Source organism: Moschus berezovskii, chromosome 4, assembly GCF_049115385.1.
Source record: "Moschus berezovskii isolate FMDL1 chromosome 4, NW_MosBer_1.0, whole genome shotgun sequence".
NCBI lineage: Eukaryota > Metazoa > Chordata > Mammalia > Artiodactyla > Moschidae > Moschus > Moschus berezovskii.
The window spans coordinates 29886851-29913273 of record NC_142463.1 but is presented as its reverse complement, the minus strand read 5'-3'; the positions used below and the strand labels follow the sequence as shown (position 1 = coordinate 29913273).

Sequence of the window (26423 nt, the reverse complement as noted above, 5' to 3'; positions counted from 1 at the left end):
ATATTCTTTTATGTAACCACAGTATATTATCAAAATCAGGATATTAACACCGATCAGGTACTAACATCCTTTGAAGCCAAGCAGTAAAATCAAATAAAAATTCCTAGTTCACAACCTAATCCAGGATCCCATGTTGTACTTCTCTAGTCTGCCTCAGTCTTTAACGACATTGACATTTTTGAAGAATACAGGCTAGTTATTTCTCAGATTGTTCCTCACTTTGGGTTTCCTTGTGCCCAGAGTCAGGGGATCCGTTTTGGCAGGACCGTCCCGGAACCCATGCTGTGCCATTTACAGTGCATCCATTCAGGAGGCACACGATGTCTGTGTCCTTACTGCTGACGTTACAGGTCTCCCTCCACCCTCGCCCAAGGAAGTGCTTCGCTTTGGGTGGGTTTTGTTGGTTTGTTGGTTTGGAAGCAATAGAAATTTACTTCTCACAGTTCTTGAGCCTGGGATTCTGAGATCAGGATCCCAACGTGATTGAGTCCTAGTGTGGCCCTCCTCTGGGTCCCAGGCAGCTGTCTTACGGTGTGGAGAGCAGAGAGGAGATACAGGGTCTTCTGTGACTCTCACAAGGGCAGTAACCCCATTTGGAAGCTCTTAGTTTTCATAGCTGCCAGGTACATCAGATATTTCATACATGATTTGATCTGTTAACTTCCTGTGGCAATTAATGGTAGATATTTCATAGTAATGACATATTCCCATTATCCAACTGAATTCTGTTTTTACGTACCTTAATTCTACTTTGATCTTAGGTTCATAAATTGAAGCATTTAACAAGTGTACAATTTTAATAATATCTTAAACTCTTTATACAATTGGTCCTTCTCAGTTCCTTTAAGTAAAATTGATTTATTTACAGAATTTATTAATTAAAAGTATTTCTTAAAGATGTTGTGCTTTAAAAACTGAATTCTCCCCAGATACCATAATTCTAAATTTACTTCATCCACCACCCCTCACTCTTCACCTCCAATTTATATCATCTTCTACTCCATTTTTTATTTTTATCACCTTCCTGGTTTTTGTCTTGTTTTCATCCTAATTTAGCCATGAACCTGAAAAAAAATTTGTTACATTCCTTTAGATAGCATTTGTATGGGTCTGAAAATTCTTTTTTAATGTGCTTTTAAATCATTTGTTTTATATTTATGCTCCTTTGCTTCATTGAAGCTAAAGGTGAATTTTTTAATGAAATTATTTTAATGATTAAATTATAGAGTGGATTGTGAAAATGGATAGTTTTTCAAAGAAACTAGGTACTGGGCCTTTTGGGAGGAGATGTTCTGTTTGATTTATTGCAGATTATCATAGCAAGAACTGATGGAAAGTTACTCCATTGATAGTTTGAACTTTGTGTGAATTACTTTCCATTTAAAAATATGTTTTAAATACGTGCTTTGTGCTAGGCACTAGGTTTTAGAGATATAGAAATTTTCAGAAACAGGGTCTTTGTCCTTATGGCTCACTGGTTTGGGAACAAACATAGAATAAATCACAAATATTATAAATGTAATATTGTATCTGTGAGTTATGTTATAAAGGAGAAGTTCAGCATGGTAAGGTCATAAAATAATTAATGGAATTTGGCAATGTTTAGAAGTTCTTTAAAGGGTTTTCTCTGAAAGAGTTTAGAGTGTATAAGAGTTAAGTAGATTGAAAAGGGCAGAAAGATGAGTTCAGCATAGAAGCATCCATGTGAGAAGGACAGATATAGATAGGTTTGGGAGAAATGTAGGGGGTCTGATCACTTAGTCTAAGCGGTGGAGATGGGAGACTAGGGTTTTAAGAATGTGATCCTGATTTCTGTCTGTGCTGCCCAATGAATGTGGTACCTACCATTCACTGAGTGGAAAGAAGGGAGCACAGCTCTGAGGTTTGAGAAACTCCAATGTTTGATGGCTAGGAAGGGGAGGATACACAAGAATAGGAGACAGAAGGAACAGCAGACCCCAGAGGAGAGGAGGGAAACAGGCTCTCCTGGGAGGTTAGGGGAGTGAATCTAGCATACCAAGAAGAGGAAGCGTGCAGGTCAGTCGCTCCTGGAAAGTAAGATAAGGACTGAAACAAGTCCATTGGATCGAATGATAACAGCGTTCAGTGTGGTGACCTTAACGACTGCCACCCTGGGAGAGCAGGAACTCTGGAATCTATATTGGTGTAATACCAGGAGTGAGTCAGGTGAAGAAATGGAGATAGCAGATATAGATAATAACTCTAAGGAGAAGTTTATCCCCTTGGTGAAAAAAGGGAAAGAGAAATAGGACGGCTGTAGGTAAAGGTAGATTGGGTACTATAGTGAGATAAAGAGAATCCGTTTTTGAAGACTGAGTGAGAACGAAATGTGGAATCCACACTCTTGGCATTAATGGCTACCATTAAGGGTCTCCTTTGTGTTAAACTGAAAAAATTTTAAGTAGTTACTAATTAGTTTGTTTTTTTCTTTAAACCCTTTTTGTCAGAAGAATGATGAAAATGGAAACTGCTCAGGGGAAGGAATTGAATTCCCTACAACAAATTTATATGAACTGGAAAGCCGCGTTTTGACAGATCACTGGTCCATACCTTACAAGCGGGAAGAGTCACTAGGCAAATGCCTGTTGGCGTCTACCTACCTAGCAAGACTTGGTAAGTTCATACCTCAGGACACAGGAGGAGACTTCTTTTTTGATAGGAGGCCTGGCTTTAATCTTAGCTCCTGTTGTTGCCCATCTCTGTTATCTTAGGTTGTATACTCTTAGTCTTTCTTAGTGAAAGCTTTTGTCGCTCAGTCGAGTCAGACTCTTTACAATTGGACTGTAGCCCGCCAAGTTCCTTTGTCCATGGGTTTCTCTAGGCAGGAATACTGGAGTGGGTTGCCATTTCTTTCTCCAGGGGTCTTCCCAATCCAGGGATCGAACCTAGGTCTCCCACATTGCAGGCAGATTCTTTACCATCTGAGCCACCAGGGAACCCCTGTGAAATAAAAGTGTTGTATGAAATCAGCTGCTTTCTTCTAGCTCCAATGAGTATAAGATTCATTAAATATACTTGAAAATTGATATTATGGAAATTGAAATTAACGTGTTCTAAAGAGGAGAAAGTACTGCTTATTTAACAAACATTTTATGCTTATTAAGTGTTTGGCACTGTCTTAAGTGCCTTGTGGTTGTTGTCCAGTCACCCAGTCGTGTCCGACTCTGCAACCCCGTGGACCGCAGCACGCCAGGCTTCCCTGTCCCTCACCATCTCCTGAAGTTTGCCCACTTTCTTGTCCATTGCATTGGTGATGCCATCCTCTCATCCTCTGATGCCCTCTTCTCCCTCTGCCCTCAATCATTCCAAGCATCAAGAGTCTTTTCCAGTGAGTCGGCTGTTCACATTAGATGACCAAAATACTGGAGCTTCAGCATCAGTCCTTCCAACAAGTATTCAGGGTTGACTTCCCTTAAGATCGACTGATCTCCTTGCTGTCCAAGGGACCTTCAGGAGTCTTCTCCAGCACCACAGTTCAAAGGCATCAATTCTTTGGTGCTCTGCCTTCTTTACAGTCCAGCTCTCACAACCGTTCGTGACCACTGGAAGACCATAGCCTTGACTATATGGACCTTTGCCGGCAGAGGAATATCTCTGCTTTTCAACACACTATCTAGGTTTGTCATAGTTTTCCTGCCAAGAAGTAATTGTCTTCTGATTTCATGGCTGCAGTCACCATCCACAGTGATTTTAGAGCCCAAGAAAAGGAAATCTGTCACACTTCCACCTTTAAATTATATTGTTAAATAAAATATCACTAGGTTGGAGGCTTCTATACTATGAATATATTATATATTAAAAAGAAAATGGGCTTCCCTGGTGTCTCAGTTGGTAAAGAATCTGCCTGCCATACAGGAGACCTGGGTTTGATCTCTGAGTCAGGAAGATTCCCTGGAGAAGGAAAGGGCTACCCACTCCAGTATTCTTGCCTGGAGAATTCCATGGACAGAGGAGCCTGGCGAGCTACAGTCCATGGGGTCGCAAAGAGTTGGACTCAAGTGAGCAACTGACACTTTCACTAAAGAGAAAATGAGGTGTTTTTCATATTGAATTCAGTTATAAATAGAATTGGGCTGTTTTGCGAATTTTTTTTTCCTCATTTAAAGTGCATAGTTTACTATCATGATTAAGTAAGAGGCACATCAAAAGGAAATATTTTGGCTAGCTTCCATGGTGTGTTTATGACTGGCTTCTCAGCAGCAGCATTTATTGAGTGCCTGAGAGAATGCAGGTACTATGCTAAGTAGTGGGCCTGAAAAAAGAAAATGTATGCAGCAGTCTCCCCACTGATAAGCAAAATCTGTTACTGAGGTTTTTTTAAGTGTATTCTGAAGGATAATTTTATAGTGGATTCATTCACTCATTTACCAAATATTTATCACTGTGCCAGGCACAGTTCTGTGTGTTTTACTGCACAGAGTTCAGTTTATTTTAGGGAAGAAGAGCGATCTTGGCATTTATTGAGAATAGTTGTGGTTTTAGTAGAGATGTTTAGAAAAACAATGATGGCTAATAAGTAGCTGTTGCTGTTTTATTAGCTATTTTGTCAGATCATTGGCAGTTACTCTGACATGGAAACATAAGTCCAGCCATTTCATTTCTAATTAGTGTTTATTATACTATTAGTAAATATATATTAATAATATAAATATATCCTGCTATTAATAAATACTTTAATGCTGTAACTGTTTCTCAGTCTGTTCCTTTATCAGAATGTATGTCTTCTGCTTTTAATAATCCCTTAAAAGAATCAAGGTTTCTATGATAAGTAGTTCCATATGTATGAATTTGGAATGAAATATGTGATTTCTACAACTACCTAAAATCTCAATAAAGCATATTATTTCATTTATTTTACTAAGGTCTTTCCGAGTCTGATGAGAATTGTAAAAGATTTATGGATAGGTGTATGCCTGAAGCATTTAAAAAGGTAAGAAAAATGTGCTGGGTTGATTTTTTTTTTTTTTTTTTTTGGTGGGAGTGAAGCTGAACAGGCTTTTTGTTTCAGTTTTAGTTTTTCATGTGTGAGCCCAGTTTATGAATCCTGTTCAACTGAGGAATGCTGTAATATGAAAAAAGTAGCTCTGAATTTGGGGCTCAGAAATGATTTGTTTCTTCTATATTTATTGTTTTCTCATTGCTTCGTTTAATATTGCTTTTACTTTGCTCTATTTAACTGCTAAAGAATAGATTAAGGCTTACACTAGGAAATTAGACATCTTACTAAACTATGGATTGTGGCACTTAGGTAATATTTGTTTATGAAAATATAGGTTGTTTTGTACTCACTATTCTACTGAGACAGAAGTGGATGTTTAAACTACAGGAAGTTTAACTGGATTGAATATTATATCTGGCAAAACGACTTGCAGATGGCAGCATCTCTTTTGGACCTAAATTGATATGCTTGCCCCCATTCTGGTCACATCTCTTATAAAGCAGTTTTTCTTAATAGTGAGAATAGAAGATCACAGGACTTGTGTTTCTGAAAGCAGTCTAACTCAGCATGGCTGCCTTTGCAGGACACGAGTCCTGAATCCCAAGAGCAGAGACGATGTCACAGACACTGTTGTTTCTCCCAGCATATAGCCAGTGCCAAGAACAGAGAAACAGCTCAGTAAATCTTTGTTGAATGAATAAATGAGTCTCCTGCTGTCTCAATAGTTCTGGGTTTTGACATCCATTTTTGTCTCAAATGCAAGTAAGTTACTACAACTACAGATGGATGAAGTTTGTATTTATTATAAAACCCAGTAAAATAAAGTGTTCATTTGCAAACTATTATTCCCGTCTACATTTTGACAGAATCTCCATTGATTCAAGGCTTAAGGGAGAACAAACTAATTTTAGGATCGAAAACAGCTTCATCTTTGTAAAAAGGGAGAAATCTTTTAAAAATGTCATTTGGGCCAGGATTGTATGGAATCAAGATTTCTCTTCATTTTGGATGAATTCATCTACCATTTTGTAATTTCGTGGTTGTAACTTTTTTAAGAATTTTGTTAAGAATTATAGTAGCTGTTAAAAATAGCAGCACTTTTATAATGTAACACACTGTGACACAACACACTGGTCATAGGAGACACCCTCTCCCAACAACATGAGAGATGACCACTGTACACATGGACATCACCACATGGTCAGTACCAAAATCAGATTGATTATATTCTTTGCAGCTGAAGATGGAGAGACTCTATACATAATCAGCAGAAACAAGACCATGAGCTGACTGTGGCTCAGATCATTAACTCCTTATTCAAAAGTTGGGCTTAAATTGAAGACAGTAGGGAAAACCACTAGACCATTCAGGTATGACCTAAATCAAATCCCTTATGATTATACAGTAGAGGTGACAAATAGATTCAAGGAATTAGATCTGGTAGACAAGAGTACCTGAAGAACTTTGAATGGAGGTTTATAATATTGTACAGGAGGCAGTGACCAAAACCATCCCCAAGAAAAAGAAATGCAAGAAGGCAAAGTGGTTGTCTGAGACGGCCTTACAAATAGCTAAGAAAAGAAGAGAAGCAAAAAGCAAAGGAGAAAGGGAAAGATATACCCATATAAAAACAGAATAAGGCCTTTTTAAATGAACAATGCAAAGAAATTGAGGAAAACAATAGAATGGTAAAGTCTGGAGATCTCTTCAGGAAAATTAGAGATATCAGATGACCATTTTATGCCAAGATGTGCACAATAAAGGACAGAAATGGCAAGGACCTGACAGAAGCGGAAGAGCTTAAGAAGAGGTGGCAAGAATATACAGACTTATAAAAAAAAAGTCTTAATGACCCAGATAACCACAGTGTTGTTACCCAATCACTCACCTAGAGCCAAGACATCCTGGAATGCAAAGTTAAGTGGGTATTAGGAAGCATTACAACAAACAAAGCTAGCAGAGGTGATGGAAGTCTGGTTGAGCTATTTCAAATCCTAAAAGATTATGCTGTTAAAGTGCTACATTCAATATGCCAGCAAATTTGCAAAACTCAAAACAGTAGCTATAGAACTGGAAAAGGTCAGTTTTCATTCCAATCCCAAAGAAAGACAATGACAAAGAATGTTCCAACTACCATATGATTGCACTCATTTCATATGCTAAGACGATAATGTTCAAAATCCCTCAAGCTAGACTTCAGCAGTATGTAAACTGAGTACTTCCAGATTTACAAAATGGATTTAGAAAAGGCAGAGAAACCAGGGATCAAAGTGCCAACATCCGTTGGACCATAGAAAAAGCAAGGGAATTACAAAAAAACATCCATTGCTGCTTCATTAACTATGCTAAAGCCTTTGACTGTGTGGATCACAACAATCTATGGAAAACTCTTTAAAGAGATGGAAATATCAGACTATCTTACCTGACTCCTGAGGAACCTCTATGCAGGTCAAGAAGCAACAGTTAGAACCAGACTGGTTCAAAATTGGGAAAAGAGTGCATCAGGTCTTTATATTATCACTCTGCTTATTTATATGCAGAGTACATCATGTGAAATGCTGGGCTGAATGAATCACAGGCTGGAGTCCTGATTGCTGGGAGAAATATCAACAACCTCAGATATGCAGGTGATACCATTCTAAAGGCAGAAAAGGAAAAGGAACTAAAGAGCTTCTTGATGAAGATGATAGAGAAAAGTGAAAAAGCTGGTTTAAAACTCAAAAACTAGGTTTCAAAAGCTAAGATCATGGCATCCAGTCCCATCACTTCATGGCAAATAGATGGGGAAAAATGGAAACAGTGGCAGATTTTATTTTCTTGGGCTCCAAAATCACTGTGGATGGTGACTGCAGCCACAAAATTAAAAGACACTTGCTCCTTGGAAGAAAAGCTATGACAAACCTAGACAGTGTATTAAAAAGCAGAGACATTACTGTTGCTGACAAAGGTCCATATAGTCAAAGCTGTGGTTTTTCCAGTAGTCGTTTATGGGCGTGATAGTTGGACCATAAAGAAAACTGAACACCAAAGAATTGATGCTTTCAAATTGTGGTGCTGGAAAAGACTCTTGAGAGTCCCTTGGATAACACAGGGATCAAACCAGTCAATTCTAAAGGAAATCAACCCTGAATATTCATTGGAAGGACTGATGCTGAAGCTACAATACTTTGGCCACCTGATGCAAGGAGCTGACTCATTGGGAAAGACCCTGATGCTGGGAAAGATTGAAGGCAGGAAGAGAAGGAGGCAACAGAGAATGAGATGGTTAGATAGCGTCACCAACTTAATGGACTTGAATTTGAACAAATCCAGGGAGATAGTGAAGGACAGGGAAGCCTTGCTTGTGGAGTCCATGGAATCCCAAAGAGCTGGACATGATTTAGTGACTGAACAGCAACAACAACACAGCAAACTGTTTGTAATAGTATAAACAAATGGTCAAGTGGTTGTTGGGAGTTTTTTCCTATAAAACTCTTGAGAAGAAAAGTACCTTGCAGCGTGTTTATTGTCATTCGATTCTTAGAATTTAGAGCTATTAAAAAGATTTCTCTACACCAGAAGAGTTACAAAATTCTATGTTTCTTTAGACTTGTGTTTCCTGATATGATAACTTTCCCTGACCTCTTCCCTGGGCTTTTCTTGCAAGCTGCCTGTTTTTAAAAAACAGAAAAGAAAAAAAAAAAAAGAGTATAAATAATAAGCAGTTGTGTGAATAAGGTGCAGAAAAGGAGTTTTGTTGTAATTTCTACTTTCTTCACCTTTCACCTTCAGGCTAGCCTAGATTCTAGTGTATTCAGGCAGGTAAAAGTATGTAAATCTGCTCATAGTGCATAGTAATGGTTAAACCTTGTGTGCCTTTTCCCCCCGCACGGTGCTGCTTGTCTTGCCCCCCTTAATTGGTGGGGAGATAGGACTCCCATTTTCAAAGTAAAAACTGAACAAATGAGATGGCAACAGAGGGAGCGGTGCTTAGCCCACATAAATTTTATTTTGCTACATGTGCTTAGTCGCTCGGTCCTGTCCAACTCTTTGCAACCCCATGGGCTGTCTGTGGGGATTTTTGTTGTTACATGGAGCTTCTTAAATCTTAATCTCTATTTTGCTTTATTACATAAGTTTTAAGTATAGGAAAGATAGATAGGCAGGCAAAAGAATTCTGGCAAAAAATATTAAATCATTGGCTTATATAAAATCAGTCTTATGGTTATTGTTCATTTGAGCAAGTGGAGCAGCTAATTGCTATATAGAAAGTCTGAAGCTGAGGTTTTCCTTTGCTGCAAAAGAAGTTTGGATTATTTCAGGATCTTAACCCTCTTGTTAAGTGGTTCTTGGTGTGGCCAAGGTGAAATTTTTATAGCGCAATATTTTCTCTCTCAATGGAAATCTTACAAAAACATGAAACCACTGTACCCATTTGCTAGTATTTTATTAAGTGGAATCCTTTGATTTCTCATTCCCTGTTCTGGTGGTTATTCCTGAGTTAGACTTCCCCAAGGACTTAGATCAAAATTTGGGAAACTCCAAAGATGAAGATTTTAGTTTCTTGTGTACCTTTTCCTTCCTTCCTTTTTTTTTTTAGTCTAAGATACTGATTATAAGATGTACCATTATGTTATACTCTGTGTTTTACATTTCAGAAAAATAACTGCAAAGTAAACAGGTTTACAATGCCTTATCACTTAGAGCTATTTTTTATTTGCTTAAACTTTAAAAAAAATTGAATATTAATTTTTATGCACACCAGAAAGGAAAACACAATCAAAATAAATTGGCAAGGTATTCTTAAAAAAATTTTTCCCACTCAGAGCCCTGCTGCCATCTGGCCAACAGGTGGGAAGATCCATTTCTGTTTCTGAGATATAAATAATATGAAGAGAATGTGCATGTTCAAATCATGAAATACAGCATCCATTTCTTAGATTTCAGGAATTTTGGTTAATAGTGACAGCCAAAACACTCATCATAAAACCTTGCTAATACTTTTACATTCATTATTCCTTTTGCTATTAATATTTGTAACATCTCTGTTAAGTGGGTAGGAGTTATGCCCGTTTTGAGACAGGAGAACTGAGTCTCTGAGAACTCAGGTAAATTTGTCCAAGGCCACGCAGCTAAAAAATAGCAGTACAAGAAGTGAGCTCAGGTTCTTTCTTGCTCTTCACCATTTCACCTCCCCTAGTAATAATGAAAGGTAGAGAAACAATAAACATTCTCTTTTAACAAACTGTTTTAATATAAGGGAATTAAAGTTCAAAAAATAAAGCTAAGTGTTGACTGAAATAAATGAACGAGTAAATGGACTGCAGCTATGGGTCTGTTAAAGCAAGTCATCTGCATAAAAGTAAGTATTATGATAATAATCACTTGATTATTGTAAAGATTGCACTCATTACGGCAGACATTTTTTTTTCTTCCATTTTGTTTTTATAGCTCCTGACATCAAGTGCTGTTCACAAGTGGGGTACTGAAATTCATGAAGGGATCTACAACATGTTGATGCTATTAATAGAACTGGTTGCAGAAAGAATAAAACAGGATCCAATTCCCACCGGTCTGCTGGCTGTGCTTACAATGGTACAGTATGTCTAAAATGAAGTACTTTGTGTTTCGGTTTTGTTTAACATCCTACTACCTTCTGACTAGTAATTAGTAATGAGTCATAATGATATTATCATTAAAGACATTCTTCCATTTTATTTTTAAAACCGAGCAGCCATTCTGTGCTTTCAGTTTTAAAGAAATATATTAAATAGAATGAATAAAATGATTAAATTGCTTAATGATTAATTAGAATGATTAAATAGCTTTCCCTTTTGTCTTCCTTATTATTCACATCACAAATACTATCATATAGGGTGCTGATGTAGTTTGATTTCCAGACTTTCCTCTGATTAGTAACAGTAACTGCAAGAGAAAGCAGGGCTCGTGTGTGTTCCCTCCTAACCTTTTTTGCTGGGGCCGTCTCATGTAGCATCCGAGGTCTTAGTTCCCCAATCAGGTATACAACCCATGCCCCTTGCACCGGGAGCATGGAGTCTTAACCTCTGGACTGCCAGGAAGTCCCTGCCTCCTAACTTCTGTCTTCACTGCCTTGCTGCCCATCTCCACTGGTAGCGGCCCTAGGACATTTGCAGTGTTGGCTTCACCTTGCCTTGGATCAGACCTCTGGTCCTGAACCCTCCTTCTCTTTCCCCATGGCAAACACTGAACAAAGCAGGAGAGTAATGCTTTGGCCATTTGCTCCTCAGCACTTGCTAAGGAGTATGTTTTGTTGAGATACTTGAAAGATTTTATTAGTGAGGAAGTCCAAGGTAATATTTTTATCTTCTTTTCTAATGCTAATATGTGTTGCTATAGAAATAGATAATAATAATGTTTCTCTGTTCTGTTTGAATCTAGGCTTTCAATCCTGATAATGAATACCATTTTAAAAACAGAATGAAAGTGTCTCAAAGGAATTGGGCAGAAGTATTTGGAGAGGGAAATATGTTTGCTGTTTCACCTGTATCTACTTTCCAAAAGGTAAACATAGTTTTGTTTCATAGTTTTATAAGTAAATGTATTGAAAAAGATTTTGTCTGCTACAAAAATGACAGTTTACATGGAAAGGTTAAAATAGCCCATGAAAAATGGCAAATACTCCATGCAGCTCATAAAATAGCTCAATATTTCAACAGTTTTTTCAGCTATTGCATATTTTTCCATAGCTGTTAATTAACTTCATAAGGAACTTGCTAGATTTGAAATGTTTGGTGAAATAAGAAATGACTGCATGACATGAAAAGTGCCCTATTTATTGAATTACCAGAACCCCTGTTTAATGGGTGTCCCAGTTTCTTAGAGACATTTGAGAAGCTAGAGCATTTGAAATTATTTGAAATGACTAGTTATTGCTAGAAAAAATAATAATTGATCTATGTATAATTTTCTTCTAAACTCCACAAACTTTAAAGCTTCTGTTTTTTCTCAAGCACAGGCCAATATCTTCATTCTATATTTAAAGGTCTACAGTGTGCCAGTAACATACCCACGAAGAGCACATAATTCAAACAGTTTGCTGATCAAACACTGTTTTGGTTTTGGAGAAATACTTGAAAGAAGTCAACATAGTAGATGGGAAACTTGTCCATTGCTTAGTAGAAGCAGAGGTTTAGTTCAGTGATCACTTGTTGAACATTTGCTGTGTGTCTGGCATTATTCTAGGTTTTGGAGATACAAATAAATAGTTGTTGCATAGATAGTTCTTGCCCTTAGTATAAAGAGTAATAAGACATGGTTTCTAACTTACAGCATAGTGAGGAAACAGGAAAGAAAAAAATCACAGTGTAACAAACAGCAGGTGCAGTTGTAATAATAATGTGCTGTTTGTGGGATATGGGAAAGGAGTTGCCACCAGGGAGGAGGCGAGAGCTGGGTGGAAAGGGCAGTGAGTGCATCCTGTGGGATTTAACCTCCACAGCAACTCCCTGAGGTCGGTATTATTTTTACCCCCATTTTGTAGATGAGAAATTTGAGGTACACAGAGGTTAAGTACTTGTCCAAATTCACAAGCCTTGTTATAGCAGGGACCTATGAGAGCTAGCTCCATAGTCTGCGTTCTAAAATAGCCTTGCCTCTCAAGATATTAAAATCTCATCTTCAAGACTGTCGTGACTATGAAATGACAAATGTATACAAAAACACTGAACACAGTGGGTCACTTTGGTAAGTACTCAGCAAATGTTCTTCTCTCCCCTGCCCAGTTTACATATGCAGCAACAGACACCCAGAAATGTCCAGTGTCTAATTTCCTCTCGTTACCATGAAAGGAATTCTCTCTCCTACAAAGGCCCTATATACCCTCTCCTCTCCTGTTGCCTTCTCAGGCATTTTACACCTTAGCATTTCTATTCTTTCTTTGGTGTGCTCAATTTTCTTCTCTTTATCGATTACTCCCATTGTGTATTACATGGTCTAGTAGTTTCCCGTCTTTAAAAATCCTGCCTGTGACACCGCACCCGTCTCTAGCTTCAGCACTGGGCTCTGTCCCTCTTCACAACCAACCAGATGGAAGTTTCCATGTCCTTCCCTCAGTTCTTCTTTCAGTGCTGACTCTGAACTTACAACCTAAGCAGAGCGTACGTTTCATCACTATCTTTACCCTCCTCTGAGCAGTGCATGCAGTGTGCTGACTTCTCTTGAGGGGCACAGGTTCTAGGCGTGCAGGCTTCAGCAGTTGCCCACGTGGGCTCAGTAGTTGCAGCTCACAGGCTCTAGAGCGCTGGCTCAGGAGTTGTGGTGCGTGGGCTTAGTTGCTCTGCAGCATGTGGTCTCTTCCTAGACCAGGGATTGAACCGGAGTCCCTTGCATTGCAAGGGAGATTCTTAACTACTGGACCACGAGGGAAGCCCTTAAATGTTTTATGTTGTTTTCAGTTGGAGAGATGTTTGAGGCAACTAGACTGAAGTCTCCGTTAGGTCTTCAAGGCATTCCATTCCTCCTCCCTTTGCCACCAGTTCACTGAAACTGCTGGCATTACGGTCCTGTGCGTCTCAATCCAGAGAAACTCTCTCTTGACCCAGTCAGCATCAATGGTCAGTTTCTTCTTCCTTGAAACTTCCTTCCTTCAGTCTCTTGCTTTCTGTCTGCCCCCTCAGCTACCGCTCCTTTCTTGACTCATCCAGAGCTGCCTTCTCTTCGTTCACCGTACTCTCTGTAAGAAATCGCTTCCATTCTTACAGATCTAAATGTCATCTTTGTGCTGATGGCCCTCTGCTTTGTATCTCTGTGGCCCAGACCTCTTTCCTAAGCACAGCAGACTTGAAGAGCCAGCTGTCTCCACTGGGTTACCACAGAGACATCTCAGATTGTGCCTGAAGCAGAACTTCATTATGTTTCCCCAGCCTTCATTGTCCACCCTTTCAGTAAATGGCATCACCATCTACGTAGATGCCCAAGCTGAAAACATAGGAATCAGCCATGATTCGTATTCATATCCGAACCATAAACAGGTCCTTTGATTTAATCTCACATAGATCTTCAGTTGATGTCTGTTTCTTCTGCCACCATCCCACTCCAAACACCATCATGTGCTACCTAATTACTACACCAGTTTTCCCTCTGGCATCTCTGCTTTTCACTCTCTCATGCATCATTTCCTTTCCATTCTCCACATAATTGTAAGAGTCCCCTTAAAACATAAAACGTATCATTTTCTTGCTTTAAACACCTCTGTTGCTTTCCTTCTAATCACAGTCTACAAATTTCTGCATGATCCAGCTTTTCTTCTCTCTACAATTTTATCTGTGCCATTCTCCCCTGCTCACTACCTCCTAGTTGGGAGAGTTGCCTTTCCGTTTTTCAAATGAAGGTAGGCTTTTCTGCCGTCCCCAAACAGGACCTTTTCCATTTTAGCCTCTGCCTGGACTGTTCTTTGAATGGCTAAACCTGTCTCATCCTTTAAGTTCTAGATTAAAGATCGCCTTTTCAAAGAGATTTTCTATGACCACCACTCTGAACAGAGTGGGCTCTTATTTCTCATTTGAGGACCTTTTGTGGAAATGCACAACCTGAATGAATTATGTGTTGGTTTACTTGTCTTTATCGACCCTGCTGCAATGGAAATTCCATGAAAACAGGTAGCACATCTCTTCTTCATCACTATTCTGTATCCAGCCACTGGAACATGATGCAGCTTCTAGAACAGTGAATGCTTGAGAGAGGAAACAAAGGAAGAAAAGGAGGAGAAAGAAGTGCTTACCTTAGGACACTAATGGTACAGCTAGGACTAAATCTTTAATCTCTTGATTCTTGATTTGCTACTCTGTGTTAATAATTATTTATCCTGTACCTCAGAAAGCTTAAAGAGCTGATCTCGCCTACCCAAAATGCATAAATGCTTTGTATTGTAGCAATCCCATCAAGATGCAGACTTCTAAAATTGTTTTCAGTAATGTCAAAGATTCACATTAAGAAACATTTGGGAAAGCCTTTTGAAATAATGTTAAATTTTTTTTCCAACTTTCTGATTTAGGATAAAAGAAATATGAGAGTTAGTAGGGAAGTTTTTGTATTGCCATTTCAATTTCTGTTTTCTTTCTCATAGGAGCCTCATGGATGGGTTGTGGATTTGGTAAATAAGGTATACAGCTTTTATTAATATGGGCATGTTTTTCATTTTCTAATGAGCTTTCCTAGAGTTTTAGGTAGATGACAGCTACAGAGAAGAATCAAATAAGTTTTATCATTTCTTCCCCTTTTTTATATGTGCTGTTTAAACAGATAAACATCAGCTTTAGGACTTAGTACATCTTAGTACATCTCCTGGTCACAAAGAGTCAGACATGACTAAGCGACTTCACTTTTTGACATCTCCTGTAGTATATCACAGGAGCATTAGAATTATCTTTGTGGTGACTCTGAAGACCAGGGTTATAAACACATTGATAAAGTAGAATGTGAGCCGTAGTTGCTTGCTAAATTATTCAAGTATAATATTTTAACATTAATGTATACCTTTTTTCTTCTCAGTTTGGAGAATTAGGTGGATTTGCAGCAATCCAAGCCAAACTCCATTCAGAAGATATAGAGCTTGGGGTAAGTTAAACCCCTGTATGTACACAGTGTGGAAGTTCACTTTATTGAGGTTGCTGTGTAACCTCCGGGACATCGTCTGGACACATTAAATTAAATGTTAAAGCTCAAGTTAATCTTTATAGGAGTAGCTCTCATGGTTCTGATAACCACAGAAATGTTTCCTCTTTCTTAATCATAATAACCAAATTTCAGTGTAGAGCGTTTGGTTGTGTTTTTTTGTTTTTGTTTTCCCGCCACATTTATTTATTTTTGTGATTTTTTCTCTTAACGCCTTACTTGTAGTGGTTATATGAAATTATCTTGCTGTTCAGGGATAACTGGCTGTGTGTGGCAAGTATATGTGTACATAGCAGTCTTATGCCTCAGTTAAGTCACAACTTATTTATAGTACCAGGAGCAAATAAAATATTTTAAGATTGTTCCGTCAGCTTTTTGGTATTACAGAGATTCATAGGTAATAAAGGGCTATAACTGGAGCTTAGAATCACCCCTCAGGTGCGGTACCAGTGTGTTTTCATGTCAGCCTCACTTTCTCAAAAAATTTAACCTTATGGTAAGGGAAATAACTTCATCTTTAATTTTTCACAGACTACTGACTTGTTTGTAACTGAAAGCACTTCATTCTGTTCTCTAATCATTCAATTAGGAACTGCTTATTATGTACTTGCCATGTAGAAGACACTGTGCCAGCTACTGCAAATTGACCAGAGTAGAAAATGATGTTGTAAAGTAATATGCCTAAGTGATACAAAGTGTGCTTAGAGTAATACCCATTATCTCTGTGGGACCGTGGCTTATCAGCTAAGCCCGCTGGTCCATCTTTGCTTGAGAGCAGTAACAGCAGTCAAGGAGAGGCTGGCGCTCTGCTTGGGAACAGACTGTTGCTTGCTGCCCGCGGCTGACTCTTGAAGATCAGAGGTCAACCAGGTCATGACTGCTTCTAGTGACGCTAGTCAGAGGCCTCTTCTCTCTCCCTGAACCTTGGCTAGCTTGTTAGGCTGTCGTTTTGATCCCCATTAAACGGATCAGGTATGTTAGAGAGGACTTTATTGACTTGGAAGATGACAGGTAGTGACTGAAAAAGCAAGACAAAACAAAACCTATTCAGATAGAGGGTTTTATCCAGCTTGCTTATTTCTCAAGAACAGGCTATGTAGGTCACTGGGCAATAATAGAAATAGACTTCATTTTTTTAAAGGTTAACACTCACTCTTCTTTTCCTGCAAAGTTTATTTAAACAAACAGAGAAGCCCAAAGTTTCTCCCCTACTTGGATGAAAATTGACTAATGGTGGATAACAATGAGGCTTGTCCTCATTGTTATCAGGTGTCTTGAGGCTAAAGATTTCTCTAAGATTTTCCCTTCTTTTTTCATTTCTGCAGATGGTGTCTTTTTGTGTCAGTTTTTCCCTAATGGCTTAAAATTTTTCCAATTTGCTTGAGGGGTGTTCTCATTGCCATCTCAAGGTTTATAAAAGTACTGATTTCATTTTATATTCAAAACAATTTCATTTTTTAAACTTAGTTCTTGAGTTCATTTAGAATTTATTTATATATGTTGCATAAGATAGAAATCCAGTTTTATTTTCTTCCAAAAGGGTAACTAATTGTTTTAAGATCTTCTGAAGAACATTCCTTTTTTTTCACAAGGTTTTTTTATTTTCACTGTTTTGATTTGTTGACTTTATCAAATGTCTGAGTCTGCGTATACGTGAATTGTTCCTGGACTTCTGTCATTCGCTCGTTCGGTCAAGCCATTTTGATACTTTTTCTCTGCTATTTTCATTCTTGGTAGTGCCAGCTTTGCTCAGCATCTTCCTTTTATTAAATTTTCTTGATCATTCTCATGTTTTTATTCCGAATATAGGCAACGTGTCAGGATCTCCTGCAGAAACTGCCACTAGATCATGTGTGGAACCGTGTTCTGTTTGTAGGTGTGGAGAACTGACATGTTTATAGTACTAGTCCTTTCCCTTCAAGAACGTGATCTTTCCTCATTTATTTGGACCATTTATGTATTTCTGTAAAGTTTTACAGATTTTTTAATGAAAGTCTTAAATGTTTTCTTTGTTAAAGGAACATTTCATTCCTTTCCCAACTATTCTCTCATTTTTCAAATAAAAGTTTTTATTAAAATGTGAACTTTAGAATCATCTCATCCAATCCTTGAAAGAAGTTTTATTGGCATAGTGTGATTTAAGTTACATTAAATTTCTACAATTTAAATGAATTGACATCTTTATATCAGCTTTTCTTGCCCAAGAGTATAAAATGTTCTCTGACATATAAAGAAGGATTTGTTTAATGTTGAAAGGAAGGAACTTGCTCACATTTACTGTCTTTTTTTCAGGCAGTCTCTGCACTAGTGCAGCCCTTAGGGGTATGTGCAGAGTACCTCAATTCCTCAGTGGTACAGGTAAGATAAACCATTTTATACTTATTTCAAAAGTGATCTAAGGCATACAAACAGTTAAAATTATCTTTTTATCGGGTGTTCAGAATTGTGCCTATCAGAATAACTGCTTTTTTTTTTTCTGATTAGCTATCCTTGTACTAAAAATTTTATCAGAAGATAAATAAAAGTGATTAATAAATTATAGGTAAACGTCTAAACATTTAAGGTTACTTATCTTTTCAGTTTATCATTTTATCAAAAGTAGTTACAGATTATAGCTTCCCCTCCGCCACTTTCTTCACTATAAAATAAGTGGCATATATCCCTACCCCCTTCACAGGATTATTTAAGGATTCAGCATTGCATTAAACAGTGTTGAGTGGCCTGCTGGGCTCCCTCTAGCCAAGTCACTGAGAATCAGAGTAACAGTTTGACAGCACATATTGTCTGCATGTCAGCAGGTCATAGGATGGTCAGAGCTATGAGTGTTGAGCTTTCTGATGCTTAGGGCCCATTGCACTTTCTGGTTGCCTTTCCATTTCAGTTAACAAGTTTTACTGAATAAAATGTCATGTTGAAATACCTCCATTTATTATTTTCTTTATAAAAATATGTCTGTGAAACTTAGCTGTCACAGAGATTTTTTAGAAATCACCGTAAATGGTTTTGAAAGTTTAGTGTCCTTTGGGAGCGAATAGTATGCACTGTTCCTCGTTTCTAATGTCTAGTGTACATAGGGCCATTTTAACAAGGGAGATGGGATTTTTTTTTTTTTTAGTAGGTTCTGGAAATTTCTAAGTTTTAAGTGCCTTCTTTAGATTTCAGAGTAATTCTGCAAAATTATTTAAATGAAGCAGAGTGACTACTTAAGTATTTCTTCATTCTGATATTAAGGTCTTTAGAGACATCTAGTGTTCTCTCATTTATAAGCATATGAATATAATCATTTGTTTTGTAGTGAAACACTGAAACATAAAGAGGCAAAATGATTTGGCTTAATAATTGAATAATCTATATTAGCAATTTAATAATTGGCTTTTTAATAAAGCCAGGATTGAATTTTTAAACGCATACTCTTTATCCATGCATTGCTCCATGGAAAGAGATTTAGTGCACATATTCCAACTGTTAATTAATACTAAGTTCTTTAGAATTCCAGGTTTTATATATAAGCACAGTGTTCTTTAAAAAAAGGTTTATGAATTTCCAACCAAAGTATGTTTAACTTCCTGCAGTAGTGATTGAAACGACGACATCCAACCTTAAATTCACTCAGCAATAAGTTCATACCGTAGTTATGCACGTTAATACTTTTCTCTAACACTTGCTCCTTTAGAAAACTAAAGTGACCCCTGGGACTTGGCTTCCTTATTTATCTGTTAAGTAGTAGTAGTACCCATACCTGTCTCTCAGAGTTGCAGTGAAAGCTAAGTAAGGCTGGCACATGCTTGACAAAGGCAGTGTGACTTGCCTCTTACCCTGACAGCCCTCAGTTTTCACTGTACAGTTGGCATAAGTGTAAATAAGGGAATTCTGTGTGGATGATTGCATGATGGCATTTTAATTCATTGCTAATGTGTTCTTGCTTTGACAGCCAAATATTTTCTAGTCACCAGATAAGTTTAAAACTTATTTTCGTTAAAAAAAAATTTATTTTACTTAAAGACAAGAGATCAGTTAGACCTTGCTGATTTTTCCCTGCTTCTCATATATTACTTAGTTATCTGGCTGTGCTACCATTCAGGAACACTGTGTTGTATGAGTCTTATCTGTAGGCCTCATTTGCATATCAGCCAAGTGCACAAAGTAAGTGCATAAAGCATCATATCTTTATGGTTTGTGCTTCTATTTATTTTTTTAATCAAATGCAAAATGCTTTATTCCAAATGATACATATTCGTGTTTAATACTTTTAAGTCAGTCTGTGTGTCTTTGGTTGTCTTTGGCTGCTCTTCAAAGGACCCTTGTAAGAAAGTAAAGAGGAGCTGCACCCGTATGATAGTAAAGAAGCTGAGGCACAGAACCCGTTAAAAGGGTTTACTTGGGATGGTATTAGTTAGTTAGTGGTAGTCTGATACTAGAATTCAGATCTTTGCATTGCACCTTCTCCTTTGTGAAATGCAAATGAAGAAGCATCTCCTCTCTAGTTTAGGGACAGATTCAGGGGACCTTATTAACCTTAGCACTTTGTTCCTACAGCCCATGCTAGACCCAGTCATCCTTAATACAATCCAGGATGTGCGGAGTGTGGAGGAAAAGGACCTCAAAGACAAGGTAATGCATCTCCAGTCATGTGATTGCAGCGCATATTCGTCCACAGAAGCAGAACCAGGACTTGGGGCAAGGCTCACACATCATTGCTCTTTGGATTCTGGTCACATACAGCTCACATCAAATTAATTTTACATTTCCTGACCAAAAAAATGTTATTTTCTGAAGTACCGAGTGGTTGGTGTTACTTCAGTCAATAAAATGAATGTAGGGTTCTCAGTAAGTGACACCATTAAGAATTTAACTAACATGCTGGTTTTGATAGTAGTACAATTGGTAGAGCATTGAAGAAGCTTTAAAATAATTTGGTACTGAAAGCTATCCAGAGTTGTTCTAACATGACTTTCTCTCAGGCCCCTTCTCTTTTCTTTGCTTGCTCATGCACTGATTTTCGGTTAAAAGCAGAATGTAGTTCATCAACCATGTGAAGTATCAGATAGCACTACACCATGGTTACTGTATATGTCCTTTATCCCTGTGTGTGTAAGAATTGGCATCACAATGTTTTATTGGTTCCTTTTTGTTTTCTCTGTGTATGTGTGTGTGTGTGTTTTGTTTTTAAATGAAAGAGATTGGTTAGCATCCCTGAGCTCTTGTCTGCCATCAAGTTACTTTGCATGCGCTTCCAACCAGATCTGGTGACCGTCGTGGACGACCTTCGGCTCGACATCCTGCTGCGCATGCTGAAATCACCACATTTCAGTGCCAAAATGAATTCCCTCAAAGAAGTAAGTTTTTCACTTGTTTCTAGAAGACTTAAAGTATAGATACTCTTAAGTTCTTCCAAAACTTGTTATTAATGTAAAAATGTTGGGAAATAAAGAATAAAAATTTCTTGTAATCCCACAAAAGACATTATACAGTGATTATACATAAAATGGTCTATGTTTACAACTGTCTGTTAATAAAGTAATACTTTCATATGTATTACGTTCAGAATTCATCCTATGAAGTATTCAGTGTTTTAGTGAGATTTTTCTGGAACATAATTCCTCAGAATATGAAGTTTAAGGTTTACTTTTTACCCCAAGGGTATAATTCCTTTTATTATATTTCAGATATGCACTTACTTAAACCAAATCTTTTAACTGAGGTTCGGGCAAAATTTTGTTTTGTTTACAACTGTAGTGGTCTAACCAAAATGATGGAAATAAGATCTTGCAGCTTCGTAAACTTTCCACGAGCATAGTTGGTTTTGGTGAGTGATAGATAGGGCCAACAGAGTTCAGCATAATTACAATTATTTTCCTTCAGTTTTCTACTAATTAGGATTCTTGGCTACAAGTGACTCTTGATTCTTGAGTGAATCACTTAATCATTTGAGTGATTCTTAAATTATTTTAAATTAAAAGAAGAATTTAATAAAAGAAGGCTGGGCTATCTCATAAAAATAGGCAAACCTCGTAAGGTCAGAGACACATGTGGGCAACAGGACCAACTAGAATCCAAGACCAAACCACTGCCAGGACTCTATCCAGGTCTTATCTCTGCTTTTCTTTGTTCTCTCTCTCCATACAGAGTGGTGTCTTCATAACGTAGACATGGCCATGGATAGCTCCCATGACCAGGGAAGGACTGATGCTTTCTCTCTGGTCCCAAGTATAGAATTTGCAGACATGCTCTGATTGAAGTTTGGGTCAGATGTGCATCCCTGAGCCAGTCAGCAGTGGCCCAGGGAATGTGAGCTCTGTGTTCTTTTTAAAGACATTAAAAATAGGTAGTCTATTAACTTCTAATAACTGGCCTTTGATACATTTAGGCTAATTATCAGACTACATTGTAATACTGTAAAAGTCACAAGATATATGTGAAGATTTTGATTATGAATATTTGCATTAGATTAAATCACAATCATCCTGTCTTTTTAGGTAACCAAACTCATAGAAGATAGCACTTTATCTAAATCTGTGAAGAATGCTATAGATACAGACAGATTGTTAGATTGGCTAGTTGAAAACTCAGTTCTGTCAATCGCATTGGAAGGTAAGTTAACTTGCTTTAAAAAATTACCTAACTCATAAATAATATACTTTTGTGTTAAAAATGTATGAAATTGTTACTTTGACTATATTAGCCTTTATTTTTTTTTTCTATTGTCATCTTTATTTTGTACTAGCCTTTAAATAATCTTACAGCAAGTTACTGTTGCTTTGAATTAATAGAATCATGTTTAGAAAGTCAGCGTTCATTATATCTGTCTGCCTCTCTGGTGTTTCTTCTCTTAGGCAACATAGACCAAGCACAATACTGTGATCGTATAAAGGGAATTATTGAACTTTTGGGCAGTAAACTGTCATTAGATGAGCTCACTAAAATTTGGAAGATACAGGTAAGTTGATCAGAATTGCTTTTGCCCTTTTCTGACATTTTTTATCAGAGAGGGAGAAGGATGGTGACTTACTGTCCATGGATAAATCCATGGATAAATAAGTATTAATTGAACTCAAAATATCTATGAGCAGATTTTAAAATGAGGTACATAATACTCTCAACTGAAGCCCTCAAGATCGTTTATAAAATGTGAAAGATTAGTATGTATTTCTTGTAAACTTAATCAGTATAAATTGTTTTTAAACCAGTTAAAAATATTTCATTCTCCTCTTAAAATGAATATGTCAGATTGAGAACTTGATTCTCATCTTTTTTTCTTTTTAGAGATTTAATGCTTCAAGAAATTAAAATAAGGCCACCTGATAACCACTAATAATGGTTGCTTCATGTAGTCTTACCAGTTTTATCATGCAAGTGAATGCTGATAGTCTAGAATCAATTTATCTTTGTTACTGTTTTACTTTTGCTTCTGTATATCTCTGGGGAAAGACTTGTATTTTTCCAGGTTCCAAGACTTAACTTTTTCCCCAATGTCTTCTTTTCTAGTCAGGACAATCATCTACTGTGATTGAGAACATTCATACTATTATTGCTGCAGCAGCTGTCAAGTTTAATTCAGATCAACTTAATCATTTGTTTGTTCTTATTCAGAAGGTATGTGCTCAAATGTGCTTTTAAATTTTTATAAAATGAGGTCTCCTTCCTCTAGATTAGCAATATTTACTCATACTCTTAAACTTTTTTAGCTCAAGTTTGAAGTTTTTGCATACTTTGCCGGTGTGATCAAAACGGAATGGGGAGCAATTCCTATGTCTTGTCTTTTTCGTTCTACAGAGCTGGGAGACCGAGAGTGACAGAGTGCGACAGAAGCTGTTGAGCCTTATTGGACGGATAGGCCGGGAAGCTCGCTTTGAGACCACTTCTGGAAAGGCAGGAGAATCAAATTTTTCTAACTATAAGTGCTTAAAGCAGCTTTATTTGCATATGGGCCGGCTCATCACATGTGGTTTACCATAGGTGTTGGATGTGCTCTGGGAACTGGCTCATCTCCCCACGCTGCCCAGTAGCCTTATTCAGCAAGCTCTGGAGGAGCATCTGACAATCCTTAGTGATGCGTATGCAGTGAAAGAAGCAATCAAGAGGAGCTACATAATTAAATGCATAGAAGATATTAAGAGGGTTCGTTTTACCTTTGGTATATAGTTTTGTTGTCAGAGTAATAGTATTGTCTGAGTAATTCGAACCAAATAATTTTCCTCCCCTATTGTTTAATGACCTGCGTGGAAGCTCTTTAATCTTAGAGTCCAAAATTGGGAAATTATAGGTACTGCTTTTACCAAGTCACTTACATTTCTCTTAAAATTAATTTTCAGCCTGGAGAATGGTCAGGTCTGGATAAAAACAAGAAAGATGGATTCAAGGTAAGAATTTGCAGATGAGGTATAAGTAAAAGGTATACTAATTTAATAATTCTTTTTAATAAATTGAGTTATAATTTTAAGGTAATAGTAAATTATTATAGTGTTTTTTCAAGTAGTATTCAGATACAGACTGCTGTTTGAATATTTTCTTATGACCTGTGCTTTATTATTTAAAGCTTGGGGAATTATTAACTCACAAAGGGAAAAAAATCTAGGGTCCCATTCAAAGAGTAGTTTTACTATATTATTTTCATAAGATTATAAGACCTTCAACTTAGTTTTTCTTTTTAAAATTAAATCCAAAATATGCACAAGTTTAATAAATATCGTGCCCATTTTTCTCCTATAAGAGAGAAATGGAGGAATTCCTAAGAGTCAGAAGAAAGAAGGGGGAAAGGAGGTTCATTGAGTGCTGGCATGTAGTCGTTTTTAGATGCTTGGTTCAGATGTGGTCCTAAAGTACTTCCTTAGAAAAGTGATTATTCAGTGAGTACCTGCTGCTGGGATTGGATTTTAGATGGTAGAACTGCGTAGGGAGTGCTGTGGCAGCCCCTCCCCTCCAGGGCGTTGACCTCCAGGGGGCTGGAGACTTCACGTCTGTACTTGGTAAGGGGGGTTTGCAGAATGGGCAGCGATGGCTGTAGCTCTCCTGTTGCTGCAGTCCTTAAACATCAAGGCTCTCCTTGGAGAGGGCCTACCTCAGTGGTCAGTCCCCGGAGCCTGCCTCCATGGTTTCAGCAGCCCTGATTAGAGCACATCCTCCTCCATGTAGGCCCTCAGGTTGCTCAGATGAAACATGAAGCCTCAAAGCAAGAGGGGTTTCATTCCACTGTTGACTAAGAAAATACTTTCGTAAATAGCTAACAGCTTAACAATTTCATTGGTAAAGCATATTTCTTGGTTTTCCCCATAAGTATTTGTTTAAAGGATCTTGAATACTGCTAATTTACACTGGTAAATTCAGAGACTCTTGTTAAGCGCCCTTGGTGACTCACAGGCTTTTATTCTCCTAAATTATGCTTGGTCATAAAATTTAGTTGGGGGCATTTAAGAACTTTGTGGGTTATATTTCTGACATTGAAATTTGATCAAGTGAATTTTCTCCATTAAAACTGTTCATGAAGTGGAGCTGGTGCCTCTCAGGTTATGATTAAATTATTCCTTTAATTCAACAAGATTGCTCTCTTTCTGTTCAGATACAATGTGAATTTTTCCAGTTTTCTCAGCTCAGCGATCCAGATAATTTAGCACCCTCTGTCCTTATGATTGAAACTCATCCAGAGCTATTTAAAAAGTTTAAATCTTTTGAAACTAATAGTAAGAAAGAAAAGGTATCTGTAGAAAATGGTCTTTTCTTCACTGTGACAGATACATTTCTTTATAGGTCTGAAAGTCAAAGCTGAAGGGACTTTTTCCTCCCTCCAGGGAAATGACTTTTGAAACCAGAAAATCCTTCCTGACCCCTGTTCCTTCCTTGTTACAGCTGAGCATTACTTTAGCCCTTCTAGCCGGTAGCTTCGCTGCATCTTTATTGCTTCTCTTTGCAGTCACTTCACTCATGTCTAATGTTTTACAACAAAACTCAAAGAGTAACAGGGAGAATTTTGGAGTCATTTTGTGAGTCTTGAAAGAAATATTCTTCCTTTTTTATATCCCACTGCTCCCAGTAAAGAAATTCTGATGTGCCATTCCTTCATTTTGAATAATAATAACTTGCATTTACATAGCACTTCTCCATTGACTGAGTGCTTTTGCAAATACTCTCTTAAAGTACCCGTGGCTGAAGGGGGGCAGTGGGAAGATCAAAAAACCCCGACATGACTCCAGGCAGGGGGGTGAGTTATATACTGCCACTAAAGGTGTTTTTCTATGCTATGCCCTTTCCTGCCAGGCAGCAAGGTGGGCTGACTGGGAATTATGTCTCCCTGCCAGGCTACACAGAAACTAAGCAAAGGGTAAGACAAGATCACCCACCTCTTACTCCCCTCCCACCCCCAGCTGCCTCTACTCCTCCAACTGATTCCCTTTCCCTCTGCTTTTGACACTCTTAAAATTCCCAAGTTCCATTGTTGTGTTCAGAAATTCTGACCTTTATTTCTTAACTTTATTTCTGTAGATTCTGCCAGGACACCCTTGGCTTCCTGGTCCTCTTTTCCTTTGCTTCCTTTATACCTTCCACTGTCTGCCCCCAACCCTTTCCCTCTTATCTCACTTCTTTTTTACTTTTCAATTAAAAAGTTTAAATGTACGCATCCAAAAATATTATTAAACCAAAAAAAAAAATCATTTTTACTTGATCAGTGGTGTTTGCATATCCTTGAGTCATTATATGAAGTCCTCCTAGCACAGTGCCCAGCAGCCTTTCAGTAAATGTTGGTTCCATTCCTCTTACTTCCTCTGCTTCAGCCGTGAAGACACTAAAATCATTTACACATACCTAAATGACCTCCACTTGACAAAACACGTAACTG

At 37.7% G+C, this 26423-nt stretch overlaps 1 protein-coding gene across 3 annotated transcripts in view; it reads left to right on the top strand.

The window, feature by feature from the left end:
• The window catches only part of USP24 (ubiquitin specific peptidase 24), a 140481-nt gene that overhangs the window by 34428 nt on the left and 79630 nt on the right, over window positions 1-26423 (top strand). Inside the window, exons 2-17 of one of the 3 annotated variants that reach the window (XM_088835329.1) lie at window positions 2469-2634; window positions 4884-4951; window positions 10391-10534; window positions 11360-11482; window positions 15045-15080; window positions 15470-15535; window positions 17885-17950; window positions 20129-20203; window positions 20770-20928; window positions 22069-22183; window positions 22426-22529; window positions 23078-23185; window positions 23366-23461; window positions 23549-23710; window positions 23905-23952; window positions 25848-25907. In XM_088835329.1, coding sequence (XP_088691455.1) covers window positions 2469-2634; window positions 4884-4951; window positions 10391-10534; window positions 11360-11482; window positions 15045-15080; window positions 15470-15535; window positions 17885-17950; window positions 20129-20203; window positions 20770-20928; window positions 22069-22183; window positions 22426-22529; window positions 23078-23185; window positions 23366-23461; window positions 23549-23710; window positions 23905-23952; window positions 25848-25907 — 1596 coding nt within the window. The remainder of the gene's footprint in view (window positions 1-2468; window positions 2635-4883; window positions 4952-10390; window positions 10535-11359; window positions 11483-15044; window positions 15081-15469; window positions 15536-17884; window positions 17951-20128; window positions 20204-20769; window positions 20929-22068; window positions 22184-22425; window positions 22530-23077; window positions 23186-23365; window positions 23462-23548; window positions 23711-23904; window positions 23953-25847; window positions 25908-26423) is intronic. The other 2 variants (XM_088835328.1, XM_055403730.2) reach the window with 2 other exon arrangements.